Raw genomic sequence first — 24,878 nt, 5'->3', positions numbered from 1 at the left:
GTAGTTTATGCATTTGCACTGTGAACATATTTAATTATTTTATTTTATTTTTTGTTTAGCTTGTGCAGTTTAGGTAATAATTTCGATTTATTAAGAATGAAAACTAAAAGAAATTATCTCAAAAATATTAATCGATCTATTGGCAAATTTAGACTACTAGATATTTGAAACGATCACTCCCACCAGAATAGGGAATTCGATTTTCAAGCTTGATAAACCCTAATCAAGTTTATTTTGTCAAGACTGGAATGGATTTATCACATTCAAAAGAGCCACAGGATCTTTTAAATCTAGCTGATGTAAAAAGCGACATAGTTTAGGCTGCCTTTGATGCAGAGAAAATGTGTGACCCAATTGAAAGTCTTTTCAAGTCTAATTCCTATATTGATTTTGGGCATATGTTCATCAAAAGAGACTACTTGAAATCCTGCAGCAAGTATTTTGCAAATAGGTCACGCTCATTATTGTTCAAGCTGAATGGTTCTATAAACGTTATATCTTTTTGAAATACTCTCATCTATGCCTAACTATTCTTGGGTTTTTAAAGCTAATGGGGAAACCCAGTATCGAGCAGAACCTGTGATTTCTAGTGGTATGTGACAACAATCGGTTCTGTAGCGAGTGTTATATTTCTTCTACATGAATTGCTTGTATGCCCCGAATCAATAGGGATAGAAAGAATAAAATCAATATGCCCCTTCCTGCACAAAAACAACCAACCCCAATAATGCAGGCACCCAAGCACTGTGGTGAAAAGGTGCCTGCGTTGGTGCACTGCAGCCAATTGTGCACCAGCACAGGGGAAAGCACAGGGATGCATCATATTGTTGTAAATATGAAGCATCCCTGTGCTTTTAAATTAATGCAGCTCAGCATAGCAAAATGGCTTGCAGTGCTGCGCTGTTTCATTTTGTTGTTAAAGAGGCCATAAGTTTACAAATAAAGGTTGCAGTTTATGACAACATCCTGCTCATTTATTTAAGAGGTGCACAGAACAGTCTACCAGGGCCCGCATTACCGATAGGGTGCACTTTCCATGTTTGTGCCATGAAGCACCTCTAAGCAGGTGCACAGGGTGCTAACATGGAAAATGTGCCCTGTCAGGAACAATGCACTGCCCTCGGGGCAGCTGCAGACTCGCACTGCCCCAGGGCAGCGCATTTAAGAGAAATACGGAACAACTGTTTAAAAGCTGCTTTGGGTAACCCACCTGCACTTTTAAAGGGGATTAGAGTTCCCCTTGAAGATGGGTATAATGGCTGACTGCACCCACCTGCATGGGGATGTCTGAGTTATCCATTGGACCCCCTTTCCTCCCTTTAGAGGGTTGCATTTAGAAGGCCACTAAAAATGTGCCACCTTTTTGTGGAACACTTTCAGGGTGCCTTCTAAAGGCATGTTTGCCTCTGCGCCTACGTCAGTAATACGGCACGGGTACAGAGGCAAAGTGCTTCCCTCATTTACATGGGGCTACTCTCCATGCAAATAAGGGAACATCCTCTAATGATATCGCTGGCGCTATATGTGTGACAGCGCTATCTGCATTACAAAAGATGCCGCACAAGCATCCGCAGCTCCTTGTGTAATAGCAAAATGTCCCAGTGTGCATAAAGAGGGCCCAAATGCCTGTTGTGCCCTGGGGCGCTTGTGTAATATGGCTCCAGAAGTCTTCGGTTTGCCTCTGGCAAGGCGTTCGCTCAACTATGACATAGGATGCAATTCCACTGTAGTTTCTATAGCTTACATGCACATTATGCTTTGCTCATGCTGATATAAAATTAGCAGTCACAATGCTGATTTACTTGGCAAAAGGTGACACACATGATTAGCACAGAACAAAAGAATGCAGCTGATCTCCTAAAGCAAAATATGCAACATAAAGCACAGCTAATTATAACAACTGTCTTCATTTTGAAAAGTGAAATACAAGCACTAATGCACTGAAACCGATAATGCTCAATTATATTATGGAAATGAAACTGGAACAGGTGCACTACACTGATATCTTTACTACCCAGACAAATTTTGGAAACATTCTGGCAAGTCAATAGAGGTTTATACAAGTAGCTAATCATTGTATCCATAGGTAGATAATGCACATTCAGGAATTCGAGACAAATTCTGAAGTTCACTGTTGTAATTCACACGAGAATACTCAGATCAATGGCAAGAAAACTGGCAATTTCAATTGAGATAAAGAGGCAGCATTAGGTGAAAGGAATGAGAGTCCCAGGTATCATAGTGCTCCAGGAGGTGGCCCTTCACCTTCCCTGCACCTGATCATTGTTGCAGAGCACTATATAGAGCGAGTGGACATCCTGCTGTGTGGGACAAACAGGTGGCATTCTGTGGAGGGACTCAGAGTCCCAGGTACCACAGGGCTCCAGGAGGCGGCCCTTTGCCTTCCCTGCACCTGATCATCGTTGCAGAGTGCAATATAGCGCAAGTGGACATCCCGCCATGTGGGACAACCAGGCAGTATTCTGTGAAGGGATTCAGAGTTCCAGGTACCACAGGGCTCCAGGAGGCGGCCCTTTGCCTTCCCTGCACCTGATCATCGTTGCAGAGTGCAATATAGCGCGAGTGGACATCCCGCCATGTGGGACAACCAGGCAGTATTCTGTGAATGGATTCAGAGTTCCAGGTACCACAGGGCTCCAGTAGGCGGCCCTTCACCTTCCCTGCACCTGATCATCGTTGCACAGCGCTTTATAGCGCAAGCAGACGTCCTGCGGCGCGGGACAAACATCGGTATTCTGTGAAGGGATTCAGAGTCCCAGGTATCATAGGGCTCCAGGAGGCGGCTCTTCAACTTCTCTGCACCTGATCGTTGTTGCAGAGCAATATAGAACACAAGTGGACATCCCGCCTTGCGGGACATGCACGGGCCGAGGACGGGCCTGTCCACACCCGTCAGAGCCCAGAGGAGGCTGGGCTGGGCCACCTCTCTTTGGTATTATTTTTTGGGCCTTGTTTCCTTGCCTGCATACCTTTACAAGCTAATTGACGTCTGCCTAGTGACTCCACAGCTAAAATGGTGAAGAGAAAACTAGCAGGAGGACTGGTCACTACTACGCCACCAGCAAAAGCCACTGCCATAGATAAAATTATTCAGCGAACAGTGAGTGTGATAAGGAATGAAATTTAACTTGCAGAACGTAGGCTCTCTCTTGGTTCCTCCACTGGGATATGTTCCACAGGAATTTCCCCGGTTCCCCCTTCTTTACCTGCTCCTCCTATAAGCTAGAAGCGACTTATTAAGCTGTGGTCAGTTGAAAACAGCATTCTTTACCAATCCACCACTGTTGGCTGATTTGTCTGAAACCATGGGACCAAGGAGCATGATTGAGGATTGTTTGGCAAAAGTAATTGCTAAATTGTGAGCGGAAGTATCTCCTACATAGCTTCAGCTGGATACCATTGAGTCCACATTGACGAACCTGAAATGTACATGGGAATCCGCTGCCCAGGGCCTTAGTAGGCCCCTCCGCCACAAGTAAAGGCGAGATGGACACCAAAATAACCCTGCAATGCACCAACCCAGCCTAGAGGTGCTCCCAATTCCCAGAGCTCCATCTGATTTGCCAAAGCTGGTCTCTAATACTATCAATTCCAAACAAAATAGGGAGTGTTACACCTCTAAGCCCAGCAGCTATGCACAAGCAAAGGCTGACGCTATCAACAATCCCAGGATTTGGATGGTGATGGCTGGAGCGGTCCCGCAAAAGTGACAATGCAGCCAGTTATTAATCTCCCCCCAGCCTTGTGCCCATATATGGCAATTCGTTCTGGTGTCCCCCATTGACACTGGTTCAAAGAGAGTCCCAGGCTTATTCGTCCAACAAGACACTGAACTAGTTGGGTAGCCATAGAAATGTTCCATTGACTATGGCAAATAACACCATGCTGACAAGGAGGGTGGGCTGGCTTGGTGTGGGAACCAAGGACAGGCAAGGGGACTGTATCATTATCAACTTTAGCTCACTTTATTTGGTACAGCAATTGCTTTTTGGGCACATGAACAACCAGCCGTAAAACAGTAACAGTGCCTTGCTGCCCCTGGGCTATTTTTAGAAGCCTGGTTCATGTATTAGTGAGGATAGCAGATTGGTGCAGCCCCAGGGCCCAAGATTGAATAATGTTTTATGAGTGGGATTTCAACCTATTACCGCTGTACTGGCAGACATCGATTGACATGATGGGGTAGGGCCTAACCTATTTAAGACATCCAATTGTTCTCTTTTATGAAGCTGATAGGGCGAATGTGTGTATGGATGGGCCCGATCTACTTAAGACCGTTGATGGTGAGAGTACGTGTGTATATGGCTCATTCTACCTCAACCATCAAATTGGTATCCTGGAATGTAGCTGGGCTACTCTCCAAGCTGATTTACCCGAGTGGTGTGCCTTTAGCGATACATACAACATATATTTATTTCAAGAAAAATGGCCGACTAGCTCTATACATCTCTCAGGGTTTATGTAATTCAGTAAGAAGGCCATTTCAGTGGGAAGAGTCAGGCCAGTGTGGGGGAGTGAGTAACAATTTGGGTTAAAACAAATTCAATGTGTAGTATCAAGGAAATCAAGCTGGACTCTCCAGACTTGTGTATCAATTTGACCTCTCCAGGTATGTCCACATATTCTATTTACAATGTTTACTGTAGGCCCTCAGCAAGTAAAACTTAGTCTGGATTAATCCAAATGCTATCCAACCATCTGGCTGAACTCCCGATGAGGCTGTCAAGATTGTGGGGGGCAACTTCAATTGCCAATGTGAGCCCCTTGGTGCTCAAATTGAGCTCTAATCAACTAAGGAAGATCAGTTGTGGCTTATACCTGCTCTAACCATCCCCCCTATAAAAAGATGGTCCTGTTTAGCCCTTCAACAAAACTCCCTTACACTGCATAAGGGACTAAGAGACTGCAATGGCAGGTCAAGGTCAGACAGAGAAGGCAAACACATGTTTAATAGACCCCAGAGTACAATCCTTATTGATTAGTTTTTACTTGATGTCTCATTTTGGTCTAAACTAATAAGACATGGTGGACCTACCCCACCAGGATAGTGACCACAATGTGCTTGTCCTAGAACTGAGGAATCTTACATCTATAGTGCAGCCAAACAATAATGAGACCTTTGATTGAAGGCTAACACTGGCCGCTAATAAACAAAGAGTAAAATGGAGTGCGTTCTAGTGCTCCAGGGAATCAGCTGCTGAAATCTACAAAGCAGTTGCTGATATGATAGAGGAGTTATTGTCACTAATAAACATGCCTCCGGAACATGGTGTGGCTCTACCCAGTTTTAGAAATCTTCATACCTAAATGTTCCAGAAACTGAGACATCACTTTTTTGTAGATGCTAGCCGTTCAACTAGGAGGCAAGGTGCTCCCACATGGCACAATACACAATGCAAACAGGCCTGCGGGGCATTAATGGGCGCTATCACATCAAACAACAGACTATTGATCCAAACAGCTTGAGTGGTAGATACAAATGCCATACGGGCAGCCAAGAGAGAGTGTGAAATTAAGAAATGGGTGGGTGTACTTAGAGTGGCAAAAGAGGGGACTCATGAATTTTTGGGAATATTATCTCCACTGGCTCTTGGGAAGGGTATACACCCGTTGAAAACCATGTCATGATGATGGAACGGGTTGCCCACTTCTGTAGCTTATGTTCCCCTGAGGAGCAGTGTGAACACGCTGAGCTGCACACTTGTGGTGCTGGGTCGTCTAGCTCCAATCGGTTAGAACCTACCCCAAGATTGTCTGATTTGCTAAATGGTCCACAGGAAGATATAGAGTTTAGTCTTAACGACATTAGGCAAGCCATTCATAAAATTGTGCGACATAAAGCTCTGGGGCTAGCTAGGTACCTGTTGACCTTTTTTGGATGAGATCAATGTTTGGACCCCTTACTTTGCCATATTTTTCAATACCATATTGAAAGGGGCCCCCATCCGCCCCCCCCCACCTGGGCTGGTGCTGAGATTGTCACCATTTATAAGAAGGGATCCCAAGATCTTCCCTTCAATTATAGGTCAATAAGCCTAGTTGATTGTGCCAAAAAGGTCTTTGCAGGGGTAATCCTGAGCGGACTGCAAGACTGAATGATTGCCTCAGATTAATTGACTCCTCTGCAAGCGGGCTTTAGAGAGCATACCAGTACTCCAGTTCTCTGCCTCCAGTTATTGTACTGGAAGTTAGTGCAGGAGGGGGCGGATGACTGCATGTGGTGTTTTTTGATCTTAGGTCGGCATTCAACCTTGTTCCCTGAATTAATTTGTGACAAATTTGAGCTGACATGGGAGTCCCGCTCTACCTTTTGAACCTGATCATAAGACCTCCGGACAGAAATTTGGCCCAAGTCTGATGTGGTCAGATGGGGGAAAAGACAAGTTGGTTACTGGTCAGTAGGGGAGTTAGGCAGGGGTGTGACCTCACACCCACTCTCTATTATCACTCTTCATAAACAATCTGGTAGTGTATGTGGAACATAGAGAGTCTGAAGCACCCCGCCTGGCAAACACCTGGGTTCCTGCCCTGATGTTTGCCGACAACATGTTGCTTCTCTCAATATCCCCCATGGGACTGCAAAAAAATCTTGATTAGTTTGATAGCTTGTGCATGGTGAGGGGTCTTGATGTTAATCTTGCAAAAACAAAGTATATGGTTCTCAAACTTTGCCACTTCACCCGACAAAATCCACGCTGACAGGGAACCACCTAGAGGAAGTTCATACTTTTGAATATTTGGGCGTTATTCTGACTGAGCATTTTAATTGGCAGACCAATATTGCAAAGTGGATTCAAACTAAAGCAAACCACTGGGGGACTATTGAAGACATCTAAGGTCTCCCAAAATTGTCCTATTTCACCAGTCCTGCAGGTTTACAATTATCCAGGGCTATGATCCGCTTTGTATGGCATTCAACTCTTGAGGCAAAGGTAGGTATTCTCTTTGGTTGCTGCGGAAAATCGCTTTATATGACAACTGACTAGTTTGCCAATAAGCACACCACTGCTCCCCCTGCGGTTGGAGCTCAGGCTTAATAACATTTCAGATATAGCTAGGTTGTGGCCTCTTCTGTTCTAGAGGAGAATTTGGGCAACCCTGGAACTGAGTTGTAACCAAAAGGAACTAGCAGAGGTCTTGTGCCTGCCAGGAGCGGGTGATCTCTCGTGGGTTAGGCACATGAGGTCAACTCTCATGAATATTGGGCTAGAACGCCTGTTGGACACCCCAGAAAAGGCAAGTGCAATGCCTAAAGATCAAATAAACAGGGCCTCTCTGTTGCACAAAATAGGCTCATTGCAAAGTCTGCCCAATTTGGGCCCTATGACGCAGGCTTTTCTTATGTTAAAAGACGATTTTGAGATAGAGCAGTTCCTGGTTCAAATAGAGCCTAGCAATGTCAGGAAGCTCTACGTGCAATTTAGATAAGGGACTCCTCCGCTCACCTCATTCACAGCCCGTTGGGGACAATCAGCCAACCCAAGAACATGTTCTATCCTTTTTACCTACGTATTACAGTATAAGAAATACATGGGTTCCCCTACTATGTCAAAACCTAGGGGTCAGAGAATTTAGAGAAGCTTTGAAAATTAAAAAGTCTGACATCAGGCGATTTGTGGTCTTTGCAGTCTTGCGGTTTTTGATGGCTATGTGGTGGATCAGGCAAAGAACACTTTAAAATAGCACTGTAATGGTCTCTTTCTGGTTGTTATTTTGTTGATTACATTTGGTTTTAATTTTCTTTCTTTTAAGCTGTATCCAGTTTTAAATATTTTAATGCAAATTGCACTGTATTAGTATGTTCTTATGGTTTTTTAATTCTCGACATTTTACTTGTGTATGTATATACTTTATGATCATTGATGGCAAAATTCACTGAATAAAGTTTGAACTGTACTGACAAAGATTGCCCACATGTGTCTAAGAGTAACGCAATCAGCCTGCTCACGAAAGATTAATTGAAGGAGCTCTTTGAGGAATAATTCAATGAGATGAGAAGGGAAATTGTAGGTAAACGATAGACAGTCATTTGCTTACAACAAAACAGCAGCTCACCCTGCACATGACAGCGCCTAAGGGAGACAACAACTACTTTAGAATGGTAATGGTTACATATTGGCCTTCCTCTGTCTGATATGGAGGGGGACAAGGTTCCAATGGTTTCCTCCCTTTACAATATGATGGTCTAAATTTCGGCATCTCAAGGCACCGCATGGTCTCATTCTGGTGTGTGATTTTGGGGTTATTAGCAGTCCTACTGTGGTGCATCCTTCTGCCCCCAATTCTTCCCTGCATGATGTGGTTTCACTTCACATTGCAGTCCCATCTCTGATCTGAGGTCTGCCTCGGCACCCGCCTCCACCAATGAAGGTCCAAGCATGGCTCATTGCTCAATTTTCCAGTTCAGCTGTCAACGTTCCGCACAGTCCCAGACATTATCTGGACTTCTACTTCAGGGATCCTATGCTCTCCTCTGGTCATAGCAATTTACCCTTCTTGAGTTTTGGTAGAGATATGGGAGGTCACTATACGACTGTCTCTAAATCTGTAATATTTTATGTTGTGATATCCAATAAAGCTTCTTAATCAGATGATTACTTCCAAGCTGAGATGACTACCCTCTATATCTAGTTTATTTTGGACTCATACTAAACAGGACTGCCAGCTCCAATGTGATAATAGAGCAAGAAAACACATATTTGCTACTTCCTGTTCCATATTAGGGTCCTGCCTTTTGGGCCAAGGCCCCAGAGAATGATGTCATGTCTTGAGTGGCCAGGATGCCTTCAGTGGCACCTTTCAAGCCAACATAGTTGTCTTCAGTGACACCAACTGGCAGATCATGTGGTTCACCAGAGAAGGAATTGAGGACACTGAAGATTGCTAAGCTAACTGTGAAGGTAACCAAGTGCCAGATTGTGCATAGTTCTATTTTGTACCACTGTAACCAGGTTGGTTGTAGACAGGTGAGGTCTCTGAAGTCCAGAAATTAAGCCATCCTGCTTTTTGAGGTCCCAACCTCTCAGGTATTTATTCAGGACATTATTGGACCTTACAGGGTACCACCAAAACTTTATTTAGAAATATACTTCCATCATTACTTTACTCATGATGCTGCCATCCTGGAAGGAGCCCAAAAATGTGGATTCAATTGTCTATTGTCAGCAGGCCTTTGAGAAATTGAGGACAGTATTTTGCAGTGTACAATTATGAACAGTTCAAAACTTCTGTTAGCCAATTATTGGCAAGACTAACTATCCTGACACCACAGATCATGGCATTGGCACAATTATCTTCCACCTCGATGAGAAGGACTGAGAACATCTGGAGATTTCCATTATCCGGTGGTTGCTATTGAAGGAGTAGTACTGTGCAACAAAATGCTGTCATTGCTTTGGTGAGTTCACAGTCATGAACCCAATCGGCTCTGTGGCACTGCTTCAGGCCCCGCTCTGTAGCTCTGTTGCAGGCTGTGGTTAAGGTATCCCTGGTGTCACTGGTTCACATCACTGAGCGTTTAAGGCCAGCAGAAGGCCTGGTTTGAAGAATCAATTTTTCTGTCTCCCACGGTCTTGGATGATAGGAATGCACCTGGTGTTGCTCATGCTGCTACTGGTGAATGCGGGCAGGATGAATGTCATGGGTCAGAGGGGCTATGATGATGGGACTGAGCATCAGCTGCAGTAGTGTGAGATCCAATGGGTTATCTGCTTGTTCAGACTGGTGATCAGTCTTCGATCCGGATAGCTACTAGTAAGGAATGGCAGCAGACTAGCGAAAGCTGAATTAAACATTTCTAAGAGAGAACTTCTGCGAAGGGTGAGACTCCTGTAGCCCTTAGGAACACAATCAAACGGGATCGAAAGCTGCTCCGATAGTTCCTGTCTATGGATAGGTTCAATTCATTTTTACAGGGGCCAGTGGGCAATTTCTTTGCATGAAATTTAATTTCACCATTGAGCACAAGGTGCAGTGTCCCATTTGAATGGGGATGTATTCTGAGGAAGTTCAACTGATTGAGTAAATTACACTCTCCTGAAGATGAGCAGTTTCTCAGTTTGCGCTAATGAGGAGTGATCAGTATAGATGAAACTTCATAACACTCTGAGCAGCTGTGCCATCCCTCAATTTTCCCTTTGGTCCAGAAAGTTCACCTTTTATTTTCTTTCTGACTACAGTTTGTAGGGCCCCTGATCTTGAGGGTCCCCTTAAATTACACATTTCATTCTATTTTATCAAACTATTTTGTTAGCACATAGATGAAGAGACGCCACATTAGTGTCCCCCTTCCTGTATCCCTAATATATCCTTCCTTTGCACACGTCCTGAGTGGTGACAATTTCTTTGGCTTTTGAGCTGCAGAATCTGCAGTCAAGTGCGATGCCTAGAGCCATTTACAAAGAAATTAATCCGAATGGCATTTTGAAGTAATAATCATAATATTGGAATACGTGAGCTTGAGAGGTAGTTTGCAATCACTATTGATTCAGCTTTTCTTAGGGTTACCCTTAGCTGATCATAAAAGTCTTCATATTTCTGAGAATGTCAGCTGTGAGAAAGATGTCTACTATTGTATATATGGAACAAATAGGACTCTCTCTTCTGTCACTTTTCCTCCTTTTTCACTGTTCCAGGGCAATCTGCTTGAATACACAACGTGTCCTGCCATTGCAGGCTCTTAGAGATTGCCAAATCCCATTCATTATGCATAATTAATTAAAATATTTCCATATAATACCGCATCTCTATAAAAGATTAAAAAGACAGTAAAGAAAAGTGTTTCTAAAACAACTAGTACAGGGTAAAATGCATGTGGCTTAAGAAAAGTTTGCCAAGCTCTATGATCCTGACTTTGAGAGCTTACAGTCTCTTTCATTTTTGGTCAACCCTTAATAAAACATTTTGGAAATCAACAGTTTAAGATGTCATAAGAGTTAAAAGAGACAATAGTTGCTTGTCTGCATGAGCGGATACCACTTTCATTAAGAGGCACACTCAAGTGATCTTTCCTGTCCTTCAAAAGTTCTGGCCAAATGCAGAGCAGATGAACAAGTTCTTCTTCGGCTGACCCACGTAAGCAGCGTGTGCTGCATGATGTGCTCGGGCGCCATGGTAAACTGCGTATGAGAGGGGCAAGTATTCAAAGCAATAAGTCATGAAAAACACAGGGTATCCAGTCTCAAGTTATTGCTGTGGTTTAAGAGTTATGTAGTTATTTAGCATCATCCAGGGACTGCAATATACATGCAGCGCATTTACCTTCATTGTGATGGGCGAACCTTTTTAAAGGTGCGCCCAGCGCAATGAAGGAAAAAGCGCCGTATTATGATGAATGCGCTGCTCTTGGGCCAGACGCGAACTTGCGCTGCCCTGGGGGCTGCGCATTCATGTGAAAAACAGAGCAGCTGCTTTGAAGCCGCTCCTTGTTTTTACAGTGCAGGCGGTAACTTGCCTGCACTTTAAAGGGGGTTTACAGATCCCCTTGCAGGTGGGTGCAGTGAGTGACTGCACCTGTCTGCAAGAGAATGTCTTGGGGGTAGGACCCCCTTTACCCCCTACAGAGGGCTGCCATCAGGGAGCCCACTGACTGTGCTCCACCCCTGAGAGCTTCTTTGCCTCTACGCCCACGTCTGTAACACAGCAAAGGCGTAGAGGCAAAGGCATTTCCTCATTTGCATGGAGAATGCCCCCATGCAAATTAGGGGACGACCTCTGAAGATAGCACTGGCGCTTTATGTGCGCCAGCGTTATCTGTATTACAGAAGGGGACACACAAACGTCTGTGGCCCCTTCTGTAATACCAAAATGCCTCTGGGGCCTGGAAAGTGGGTGCAAACGCCCGTTGTGCCCCCAGGGCACATTGTGTAATGCGACCCCAGGCGTGTCATCTCTGTGAAAGTGCCACTTTGTCTTCAACAACAGACATCTTCTCCATTATGCTATTAATGTTATTTTTAATGCAGCGGTGGATGTTGGCAGATCCCAAAGTGGTTGAATCCCAGGAGCTTGTGTGTCAGAATATAAATAAAGCCTTTCAGGTGTGCTGGGCCATTTGCTATTTCTGCCCGTAAGGCTTTGTTTTAAGGGTGTTTGGACAAAATATTGATTTAAAAATATCGGGAGACTGAAAAATTCAAAATTAAATATCGTGACACAGAAATATTGCAATGCACAAACATCGTTGTCAAGAAAATATTTTTTGAGGTAGATAATATCATTTTAACCCCTTCAGCGCTGCGCGGATTCCCCCGCGGTGCTGAAGGGTTCGAGCGCGGGCGTGGCCATGACGGAACGGTTCCGTCATGAGCACAGCTCAACCGATGCTCATGACGGAATCGTTCCGTCATGAGCATGGAAGGGGTTAAATAAAACTGATGTTTTTAATATATTTTTAAATAATATAGTGTGTTTTAGTTGATATATTAATGTTATGTGTTACTACTGTTGATATGAATGTTAATAAGTGTTTTTAAAGATAGATAGCAATTTTAAGTGATTTAAAATCTGTTTTTTTATTTTTAAAAATAGTTTACAGTGTAGCTTATTGTTGGGTTTGTAGGGGAATCGGATGGGAAGTTTAATGGGTAATAATTAGTGATGAATTAGTTAATAAATATTTTATTATATGTTTGCTATTTATTATGTAACTGTAAGCTATACAATATGCAATATTTTTGTTCTGTGTGGGCTTTTAGGTTTGTAGAAGTATAGGGTGGGAAGTTAATGAAGAAATAATTAACAAATAAATATTTAATTGATTTATAATTTTGTAATTTATGGAATACTTATGTATTTTACTTATATTTTAGTTGTGGGCTGCTTGGTCTGTAGGTGCCTACAGAGGGAAGTTAATTAAGTAATAGTTAATTGGCAAATTATTATTTTTGCTAATTGATTTTTAATTATGTAAAATATGAAAATATGAAATGCTGAATTATTTTACTTTTATTTGAGTTAGAGGATGCTAGGTTTGTAATAGTTTAGGGTGGGAAGTTAATTAAGTAACAATTAATTAACTACATATTCATTGTTCATTAATGATTTAATTGATTTTAAATATGTATATTTTGGAAAATTTCTTTTTTAGTTATATTTAAGGTGTGGCCTGCTAGGTTTGTAGGGGTATAAGGTGGAAAGGTAACTAATAAATAATTAAATAACAATTATTTTTTGTTGATAATTATTTTATTGAATATTAATTATGCAATTTGATTCATTGTTTTTAGTATTTTAACACATATATATACCTATATATTTCATATTAATTAATATTTTTTCTGAAGAAGTTAATATTTTTTCTACATTCATGGTATTACTTATATATGTAATGTGTATGAAGTGAAGTACTGTCCCTACTCTTGATTAGGCTGCAGTAGAAATAGTTCAATTTACCTCTTCCTAGGTCTACACTTTCCCTACTGTTGTGCTATTTGGAGCGGCAATAGTAAATGTCCCCTCTCCGAAATTCAATGCTTTCCCTACTGTTTTATAGACTGGAGTGGTAATAGTAAATGCTACCCCTCCAAAGTCCAACTCTTTCCCTGCTGCTGTGCTGTTTGGAGTGGGAATAGTACATTTGGAATCCAATGCTTTCCCTACATTTGTCCTGTTTGAAGGTAGAATAGTAAATGTAACCCCTTCAAAGTCCAACTCTTTACCTACTGTAGTGTAGATTGCAGTGTTAACTGACGACTGAGTTAAAAAGATGCACAAAAAGTGATAGACATGAAATGTCAAAATGTAATGGCTACCTCTCCCATTGCTGTGGGCTTTCTTTCTCACCAACAGCAAAATGGCTTTTCATATATCAATTTGAGAAAGTGGTTTAATTTTGCAAAAGAGTGAGGTCTATGTTCTATGTGGGCATTTCCTCAAAGACATATTAAACTCAGTCAATCTCAGATTTCAAATCAGAGGAATGTTTATTATTGTAATGCTTTGCAAATTGTTTTGTCTTGTTTTGTGTATCAGAAATCACATAAGCATGTACCCTGGTCTGTGTTTTCCGGCAGTTTTTAACACTGGCTTTCATAAAAAGCATTCTGATAATCTTATGTTTTAGTTTACAAATGAGAAATAGGTTATGCTTAGAAAATGCATTCGAAAAGTTTTCTAACTACGGGGCCGATTCCGATCCGGGTCGGAAAGCACTCCAACCGAGTCGGATCCGGAGTGTTATCCGACCGAGCCGGACCCCTACAGTCCGACCGAGCGAGTACGATGAGCACGTATACTGTCGGACTCTGTTCGGTCGGACTCCCATAGAAGTCAATGGGAGCCAGTTGTACGACGCGTACATGCACTCCCATTGACTGAATGGGTACGTCTCGAACAAGTGTGTCCCCTACAGTGGGTACGCATTGGTGCCAACCGCACCGTACATGTCTGTGATGGGGAGACCAATAGGTCTCCCCCTGTATGAGAGTCATATGGCTGCGGGTGTCGGGGGTCCGACGCGGACCCCCGAAGTCCGACTCCAGGAGCTTTTGCGAGCCGGACACTTCGGCTCGCACAGGCTGTCCGACGCGTGCATCGTACTGGCTCGGTCGTGAATTGCATCCATTGCACGCCACAGTTAGCTTACGACCGAGACGTACGGAGCGGTTCGGACCCGGAAACGACTCGGTCGGTGAATTTCATGTAGCTCGCATCGTACTGGCTCGCTCGTACAGCTGTACGAGTCGGCCGGAAAACACACGTACGGCTCGTAGTTTTTCCGGCCGGATCGCGTTCGGTGCCCTTCCGACCCGGATCGGAATCGGCCCCTGAATGATGTTTATCTAAATTACATATTTTTGGTGATTTTATTTTTAATTCCTTATTTACGTTAGTGATGGGATCATCTCATTTTCTGATTTTGCCTTAAAAACATCTTGTATATTCATTAAAGGTGTTTCAGAACTAGGAAATGAAAAAGTCCAGGAATTTAACTGCATCCACTCCATCATATCATCAAGCATATTAAAATCGAGCTGCTAGTGCTATGATAAATTTGAAACATAATGTTCACATGTGACTTATAAAAGGACAAAGTAAAAAAAATTGTATCTTCCATATCTGCTTCAGTAAATAGTAAGGCCCTTATTATGACTACGGCAATCCTAGGAGCCACCACTGTGGGCCGACCACTGTATGTCGAGAGTGGTGGCTGGCTTCCGCGATCCAGGATCTCAAAAGAAATGCGCATGCGCGGGCGTCCGCGCATGCGCATTTGTTAGAAGACGTTGGAAATAATGAAGAGGGAGCCCTGGAGACGCGGCGCTCCAGGTAAGTTTCTTTACTTGGTATTTATTTTAAAATGCAGGTTTGATTTAAAAGGAGGGCAGGCGGGAGGCGGGAGGGCAGGCGGGAGGCGGGTGACGCGTAGTGGGGGCTACGCGAAGCACGTAGTGTGCGTAGATTTGGGCACACTACGCGCTGCTTCACGTAGCCCTACTACGCCCACTACGCCCACCCTTACTGTTAACCGCCACTGAGAATCTGAACCCCCATTCCCAGGAACTCTGCGACATACTGTGAAACTCCTTCCACAACAAGATAACCACCATCTAAAATAACTTAGAACCCCAACCCACCATCCTCTACAACCTCATCACACCCTCGGATGCCACTAACCCGCTCACCACATAGGAGCAGCTCACCACAAAGGAAACTACCACTATCATGAACTCCATCCACTCTGGGGCACCTTTCGGACCCATGCCCACACCGCCTCTTCGACCTTGGGAGCAAAGAAATAAGCAGGGCACTCACCTCAATCCTCAACACATCCTTCACCACCGGTGCCTTCCCTGACTAATGGAACATGCAGATGTCAAGCCTCTCCTCAAAAAACCCTCTGCCAGACCCAAGGAACTCAATAACTACCGCCCAATCTCACTGCCCCTCTTCCCTGTCAATGTCCTCAAGATGATCATTAACCTCCAGCTCACCGAACACCTGGAGAGAAACAACCTCCTGGGCGCCTCACAGTCTGGCTTCTGCGCCAACCACAGCACTGAGACAACCCTGATTGCCACCACCGATAACATCAGAACCCTCTTCAAGTGAGGAGAAACAGCAGCCCTGATTGTCCTCGACCTCTCAGTGGCTTTTGACACCGTATCCCACCATGCTCTCATCAGGAGGCTCCTCCAAATAGGTATCCAGGGAGACACCCTCAAATGGATTGCATTCTTTCTCACAGGACGCACCCAGAGAATCCAGCTACCACCCTTTACCTCGGAGCCCAAGAACATCGTCTGCGGCATCCCTCAAAGTTCATCCCTCAGCCCAACCTGGTTAAACACCTACATGACACATTGGCTGATATTGTTAGAACCCAGGGCCTTAACAGAATATCCTACAAAGACGACACCCAGCTCATTCTCTGACTCATGGAAGACACTTTCACCACCAGAACCAACTTCCACAGCGCCATAAGGAATGTCGCCGACTAGATGAAGACTAATTGCCTAAAACTCAACAAGGACAAGACAGAAGTGCTGAATTTTGGGAACAACTCCTCCCCATGGAACTACACCTGGTGGCCAGCGGAACTTGGACCCACTCCCTCTTCTAAAGACCACACCCGCAACCTCAGCATCATCCTGGAAAACAAACTCACCATGGAATGCCAGATCAATGCGGTTTTATAAGTGAGCTTCCACACCCTCCGCATGCTCCGAAAGATCTTCGGATGGATACCCGTCAACACCAAGAAAACCGTCACTCAAGCCCTTGTCACAAGCTGCCTGGACAACGGAAATGCACTCTACGCTGTAATCACCTCCCAATCCCTGACGAGACTCCAGACGTTAAAAAACTCAGCGGCCAGACTGATCCTTGACCACCCCAAGCAGACCAACATGACTTCTCCTACCTCCTCGCCAAAGCCTAGAATTACCTTCCCCTCGAACTTCACCCTCTCTCACGGACTTCAGAAAGCAACTCAAGACCTGGATTTTCGACCAGCGAAACTCAGCACCTCGTTTCATTTTAATTATTTTTAGCATTACTATATCATGGCAACTTTGTTTTTTGCATTTTTGTGTAAAATCCAATAAAAATGTTTGAAATCAATTAAAAAAATACATTAATATTTATATTAAAAAAATATTGGTTAAATATTTTATAATTTGATTTTATTTGACATTAAATTAAATGTATTTATACTTTTAACTATTTCAAATAAATTAATTTTACTTCACATTATTTCCTATGGGGCTAAAGTTAAAGTCCCTACCTGCATTATTTACCATAGGAAAGTGTTGTAGTACCAGTGGTCAGCCAAGTATGGCACTTGACTTACTACTGGTGTTTTATTGCAGTAGTACTTTAGTAGGGCAGTTTGTGAATAGCATTTTGTAGCATGTTTAGTAGCAGCACAAAATGTACTATTAAATGTAGTTTAAGAATCAGGCCCTGAGAGTTTTTGAAACAGGACTTACAATTACACGCAAATAGAAGCAGTAATAATTATTAATTCATAATTAACTGAGTTGAGTCTGTTTAATCTATTCTGAGACTGTCTTGCAGTTCGCTGCATAATCAATCATCATTCAGACAACAGTTACCACTACAATGCAATTTTAACTGCCTTACATCAAAAGATTATCAGAAGTAGGTCATGTGTCACATCAATATCGCCCATGCCAATGAAGACTGAAAATATTTCTGACTAGCATTTCCGCAGAGCCATGCAAATAGTATGCATTTGCACTCTGTTAACTACTTCATAAATCCAGGGCATTTCCCTTAGAGAGACTGATTCCATATAATGATATGGGTGTTTAAACTATTGTAAAGCACAATGACAAGGGATAAGGTTACATGGAGTAGCAGATTTAATAAAGTCAATATCAGAAAAAACATTTTAGGGTAAGAATAACAGCAAAAATATTGTAGTTGAAGACGTTTGAAAAACCCTTGTTAGTTATATTTAGATACGCTTTCATTTGGTCAAAGATCTAAAAATACCCATTCTTAAAATAAAAACACCCAACCTCAAAATATTTTGTTTTTTTTGCACATTCTAAAGAGTTAATAGTGATATTTTTCAGGAATTTTAGGGTACCTCCAAAACTCGCTGCTTGCTGTAGTAAGCCAGATGGTGTGGTAATGCACTTACCCACCTCGTAATGTGTCAAGCAATATATAAATACAACAATAACTCAATATAATACAACAGAGGGAAATATTAAGAAAGGACATTCTTGACTGATGAGAAAATGTTAGGTAATTCTTTATCTAAGTGATGGATGGTTTCAATGTACTCAGAGGACCAAGGTCGAACTGGAGGGGAAAAGTAGGGACCCTGAATATAAGGGCATCACCGACCGGCATTGTTTCAGAAACTGGACTCAGCATTCCCACTGCCATTGTTACAAAGCGACCGCCTTCACGGTGGTTGCAAAGTGTATATTTTCTATTGCGTCTTGTGCTATGGCCTGCAGCCCGAGCCGCAATAGAAAATATACACTTTTAAAACATACCTGCATCATGTGGCAGGCCCTGCATGTGGTGCCTGCCACATGGTGAAGGGATGTTTAGGGCGGCACCATAGGTGCCCCCCAAGCCCCATAGTGGAGGGCCCTCCAAACCGCCATATACCGCCATAAAAGGGCAGGTGGAAAGGGACATTGCAATCCCTACGGCGGTGCCTGCTCACATTGTAGGGATTACTGTCCCTCCAATGGTCCCGTAGGAAAGCGGTGGATGATCCCTAAGCCGGACCGCAGCAGCAGATGTCAGTCGAACCGCAACCGACAGGCCATTGGTTGCAGTCTGATCGACATCAGTTTGAGGGCCTTAGTATGGACTAAACATATACACAAGAAGAGAGATTGTAAAAATAGTTATAGTAAGTGTGTTAAAGAAAATCAATCTTTTTGACATGCTCTTTGTTTTTGTTTTTGCTCTGGACATCTGTTTTTTTAATCTCTTCAGTGCTTACAGCCTGTTGATCAGGGCTAGATATGGTCCTAGGTTATGTGGGTTTGCGGGTTTTGGCACAACACTGTGGATCTGGGGTGCAATTACCAACAGGCTGATCTTGACATGTTATCCATCTCCAGTCAACCCTCTTTTTGTTAATTCATTTTGCCATCCAACAATAAACAGAGTCTCATTTGGTAATTGGAAAGGGATCATCAAACCGTTTGGCAAATCAAGAGAAATTGGGAGAAGCAAAGTGGCCTCGACATGCCACTGAACCCTACGCAACTCAAAGCTGAAGCTTCAAGAGAGTTCACTCCTTTTGAGAACCTCCTGCAGACCTCAGACACAGAAACGTGCTTAATATCGAAAATGTTTTAAAAGCACAGGGCCTCAGAGGCTGTGCACAAATAGATCTTTCAGAATTCCTATAGAAAGGAATCATGCATCACATTAACTGATGGGGGTGGGGTGATTTAATGAAATACAGGCGTTACAGAGGCCATCAGTATTGAAACAAATGAATCTAGTATGAAAATTAAACCCCAACCAGACTCCAGCCCTCAGTGCTAGGCCACCTAACATTTGCTGAAGGGGCTGCAGGGGGAGAGGATCACTATCCCACCCCTAGCGGCACTGCATCAAAATACATGGGTTCTGGAATGGGATCCTGAAAGACATTCATTGCATCACAGTCTTGAAGGTTCCACCATTGGCCCCTAGTACTTTGCTGGTTTGAATGTCTAAAGTGAACTGGGGTTCCAGGAAAGCTGTCATGAAAATGGTTCTGTTGCTATTGCTGGTGGCCAAACAGATACTTCTGAGCAGTCCTCCATCTGGGCATGACTGGTACCACAGGCTGTGGCGAATGCAGTGGATGGAGAAGATATCCCACAATGTCACGGGCTCCGAACAAGCCTTTGGTATACGATGGGTCTTGTGATTGGACTACTTTACAGACGGCTTCATAACATGCACATGCGCAAGAACATTGAGGGCACACCAGGTTGTCTTTGGAAGAGTGATGGAGCCCAAGATTAACAATGCGGCAATCCTTCCTGCGCTGCTCAGGATGGCCACCTGTCCCGACTGATCACTGTATTGAAAACTTCCTGGGACCGGTACGCAAGGATTGCATGGTGTGGAGGGGGAGTTACTGCAGTTTGGATTATTCTTGTTTGCTGTAAAATGCTAAATTAAAAACTGTTTGACATACTAAAAGGACAGGGCTTTTTATTATCAAACTGACATTGTGTGCCACTAGCAAGGCCTCCCTATGTGTGCCGGTCTCAGCTGCAGGGAGTACAGACACGGGAAGACAAGTGAAGTTTTTTTATTTGCGATACATACTTCTAAAAAAAAAACATGATGGTAGATGGTATGTCTCTGCTGCAGAACATACCACTTGTTATACAAAATGTAATATGACATTAAATCAGTTACATTTGGCTAGAAACTGATTTGACGACCAATTTTGCAGTTACATTTGGCTAGAAACTGATGTCAAAACCAATTTTGCAGCGTCAGTGTAACTTGGTCTGAAAAGACCAGCGGTGAAGTTAAATTTCTGGTATTTATCTATTACGATTGCAAACCTTGTAGGGTCTAGAAATGCTGAAAATCCCCAGTGGTTTTTCTAAATTAATTAATTACTAATAACAACCAAAAGCGCTTAAATATTTGAAATAATCATTGAGCAAAAGCAATAGACCCCACTGAAACATTAAAATGCAGTCAAAGGGTGTTTTATCATGCAAAGTAAATTACCACTTGTGCTTTCTATATATTTTTTCTGAATGTATTGGAGTGCCCTCTGTAAGTGTTGCCATGCAATTTAAGTTGTGCCCAATAAACAACAGTCTCAAAATTCAAAGCTTCTTCGTCGTTGTAATGAAACATTAAGCTACTTTTAGAATCATAGGGGCGGATTTACGAGTCCCTTGCGCCTCCTTGCCCCGCCATTGCGTCACTTTTTTTGACACAATGGCGGCACAAACAAACAACGCGGCCAATTTATAACATGACACATCTAGGGAGATGCATCACGTTGTAAAACCCTGCGTCACATTATGCCTGAGCAAGGTATAATGTATGCAGGGTGGGCGTTCCCACGCAAAAAAGCCATGTAAAACTGAAGCAGTGAAATTTACAACATTTCACTGCATCACTCTACGCTTTCACTGCATCAAAATCCCTATGCCTGCTCTAACCAGGCTTAAGGAATGACGCAGGGCTTTTTGTATAGGACTCACCTATCTGTTGTGGCGCATTGCTGGAATTGCGTCATTTTCATGAGCAACTCCAGCAATGCGTCATTTTTGTGCCAACAGATGCGTTAGTATTTCATGATGCATCTGTTAATCATTGCGCCATCCATGGTGGCGCAAGGACATTTAGCTCTGGCGCAAATATTCGGATGCATCTACGCAGATGCGTCAGTTCCTTGTAGATCTGCCCCATAGCGCTTTCAAAACCCATTTATTTCCTTTCTTCCACGTGTGATTTTACGTTTGATTTTTCACATTGTTTTGTTTCTGATTTTACATCTCTAAATTCAACTGGAAGTGCCCTTGTGTTTTTTTCTATATGTACAGCCAGAGGAGAGATGGTAACTCCTCTGTGTCTCATACAAAGGACGCAAAGCTGCTTTACTTGTTAGAAAGGAATCAATCACGTGATTCATCATTTTATAAAGGTGCAAACATCAAGACAAAAAGACTTACTTTCTGTTTCACCTCAATAATTCTTCTTTCAAGGTCAGATGGGATCATCTTCCCCCTGTTGTGATGGAAACAATATTTGAGAATTATTTGTAAGTGATACTGTCACACGGCAGGTTCTTCCTTTACATTTGCACCTATTTAAGAGTGTACTAAATTACCAAATACACAGCACAATAACAGCAATCAACACTATTGCTTTTTTTTGTTTATATTCTGAGCTACCAGTTTTAAGCCACAAGAGAAAAAAAAGAAAGAAAAAAAAGGAGGAAAACTGAGAGACAGAGTGCTTTTATACTCATCCCAATACTAGCTTAGATGCACATCCTTTTTAAAGACTTTGAGGAATAAAGATATGCATAAACAGATGCAGGTTGATGCCAGATAAAGAGTGTTTTAATCTAACCGTTCTATCGATGTTACAATATCTCGACATAATGTAACACCCTACCCTGAGCCTGTTTTTACACTGTAACACCGATGTGTAAATTCCGGAGTTTTATTTAAATCTGTCACTTTTCTTGCTAGAAAGTAAACAATGTATCCTCCACTCGAGCTGAGAAGAAACATTACCGTAGAGGCCTTCTGACAAACGTTCCCTCATCCAAGCGAACTGCAAGGAAAAGTATAAATGGCTTGAAGATATGATTGTGTTTTTGGAGTTTTTTATAGTGCAAACTCGACCCGAAGGTGTCAGATTGCTTTACGTGAGAGCTACAAACAGAAACTTCCATTTTGGTAGGCACAGGGAGATTAAGTGATTTGCCCAGAATCATTGAGCATCCCTGCCGAGACCGAACCTGATTACCCAGCTTCAAAGTCCACCGCTCTAGCCGTTAGGCCAAATCATTGATCGAACACCAACATCCTAAAGGTTGTGGGATTCATCTGCAAAGATGAAGCTGTCTATGAGGGGCTGCTTCCATGAAGGGACTGTCATCTGCAGGCAACAGGGGTCGTAGACAGCAGTCCAGCAGATTGCTGCATGTGTCTGTGTTGCACTTTCCACCACAGCCATTTTTTTAGGCTGAGCTTCGATTGATCTGTTATTTCTGGTTTGTGGGGTTTGGCAAACCCACCGATTGCCATTGGTTACTATCTGTGGCATTCAGAAATGCTGGCTTGTTATTGGTGCATTTGTGTGAATGCCCCTCCTTTGCGTGCTTCATTCCGTCCCTGCTGATTTCACTCAGAGAACGTTTTGTTTGGCCATCAACCTGAACAGCGTGTGATGGCCCCTACAATTTTTTTTTCAATTACGTGTCAAATACGGCTTTCTTTATATGCATCTCACCGTATTTACATTTTGTTTTGGGATGATGCGCAAAGCGGGCGAGGTGTTAATTAAATACATCTGCGGGCGTTATTGTTCCCCCTCCCTCCACCATCCCTCCCCATTAATGCCCTTTGTGTGCCTTGTTTTTTTCCACAGGACGCAGTGTCCGCTTTATAGTGGTCACGTTTAAAAAAAATATTTTCTATATTGGGGCAGCCCTCTCAATCTCAGCCTTATCAGCACACTCAGCGCTACGTAAACACTGGCTGTAGCCAGTGCTCCTGCCCAACACCCCCGCCTTCGTCACTTTCAGGCTAGCAGCCGGCCATGGACGGGGGGAGGTGGAAGGATCTGTAAACTTCCCCGGGGAGCAGGTAAGGTAAGCAATCCCAATATAATAACTCTAAATGGGAGGGGAAAGGTGTGTCTTTCTTTAAATAGCAGTAGTTTGTAATATAGAACAGCTCTTCACGTATGTTCCTCTTCATTAGCGTGCCGACGAATATATGACGTTACATCGCTGTGTTTACACTGTGATGCCTTTACAACGCAGGCATTACAATGCAAGTTGTTACAACGACTTGTGCTGGAGGGCGCTGGATTTAGGAATAGTATGATTTACTATTCCAACTCCAGTCTACATACAGTAGGGAAGGTGTTGGAATAGTAAATCATACTATTCCTTAGGTTAGAGCGCCATCCATCGCAAGTCATTGTAATGACCTGCGTTGTAATACCGGTGCTGTAAAGGTATTGCGGTGCAAACACCGCGATCTAAAGGATGTTTCTCGCGTGCCGACAGCTTCCGCATGTCCTAACTATATATTTTAATTACTCAGCACCAATGGGGCAGTGTCTCAGTACCTTTCTTTTGTTCACAGCGAGCCGTGGCTGCTGAGAATTCATCGTAGGAGAATGTGGAGAAGTGTGGCTCAATGGTTAGAGCGGCAGACCCTGATGCAGAGGTCTGGCCCGGGAACAGGGTTCAATTCCCTGCCCTGGCGGGTTTTTGGGCTCAAAAATTCCACGGACCTGACAATTCTTGCCTTGGTTCCTATTCCAATCATGGAGTCCCACTCTGCAACTCTGGGCAATAGCTTGCTTAATCTCCACAACGGCCCCCACAATGCTAAAGGATGCCTGGCCTCCACCTGGACGCCTCACAGGGAAAGCCAGGATGGGTTCCACAGCAGTATTTGTACAAGCGCCTTGAGACCCTTGCGGGTGAGTAGTGCGCTATACAAGTATCAATTTACATATCAATTTAAATTTACATCATGCATGTTACTCTTCATTAGCTGGGCGCACGACCACATGTTACATTTTATTACCGAGCGTGACTGGCGTGAATGACGCAGCTGTGGGGCTGGTTTAATTTTTAACTTAACTTTTTTAATTAATTAACTTGGAGAGGCGAGCAATATTCTGGTTTAAATTCTCTTAATTGACTCCGCATCGAGTGTAAACAAGCAGCTTTCCGACCACTGCACGTTGTGCTTTTGAAGTGTAAAAACATCTGAGAATAATTTCCTCGGCACAGCATCCGTGTGCGTCTTGTTTGTTTCTGTCTATTTCAAGCTGCGGGCGGTGCAAAGCAGCCAACCCGGGACAGTTTCAGGTAAGTGCAACAGTGATGACATTGTTGAAAATATGCTTTGTAAATACGTGGCATGGTGCCTTTAATATATGAGTTCACGTTTCTGGAGTATTCCCCTGTTTAAGCAAGTTAAACTTTAATTTGCATTTTTTACTTCGAGAGGAGAGCGATATTCTGTACTTTTCTGTTTCGAGTATTTTATTTATTAAAGGTGGCAAGGCTTTCTTATGTGCATTGGCTACCGAAAAACATATATGAAATTGTTCAAATTTAGGAGACAGTAAAACGACAAGGTGTGGGAGGGAGAAATGGGATTTTCCTTCTGACAATGTTGTTGATGCACTCCAAT

At 43.2% G+C, this 24,878-nt stretch overlaps 1 protein-coding gene across 1 annotated transcript in view; it reads right to left on the bottom strand.

Moving 5' to 3' along the window:
* The window catches only part of GAD2 (glutamate decarboxylase 2), a 498,210-nt gene that overhangs the window by 223,588 nt on the left and 249,744 nt on the right, over positions 1-24,878 (bottom strand). The window contains exon 9 of the mRNA XM_085631697.1: positions 21,660-21,714. Within this exon, the coding sequence (XP_085487823.1) occupies positions 21,660-21,714 (55 nt within the window). The remainder of the gene's footprint in view (positions 1-21,659; positions 21,715-24,878) is intronic.

This window comes from Triturus cristatus, chromosome 10 (genome assembly GCF_964204655.1).
Source record: "Triturus cristatus chromosome 10, aTriCri1.1, whole genome shotgun sequence".
Classification (NCBI taxonomy): domain Eukaryota; kingdom Metazoa; phylum Chordata; class Amphibia; order Caudata; family Salamandridae; genus Triturus; species Triturus cristatus.
The sequence above is the reverse complement of the archived record's forward strand: the minus strand, read 5'-3'. Positions and strand labels throughout refer to the sequence as shown.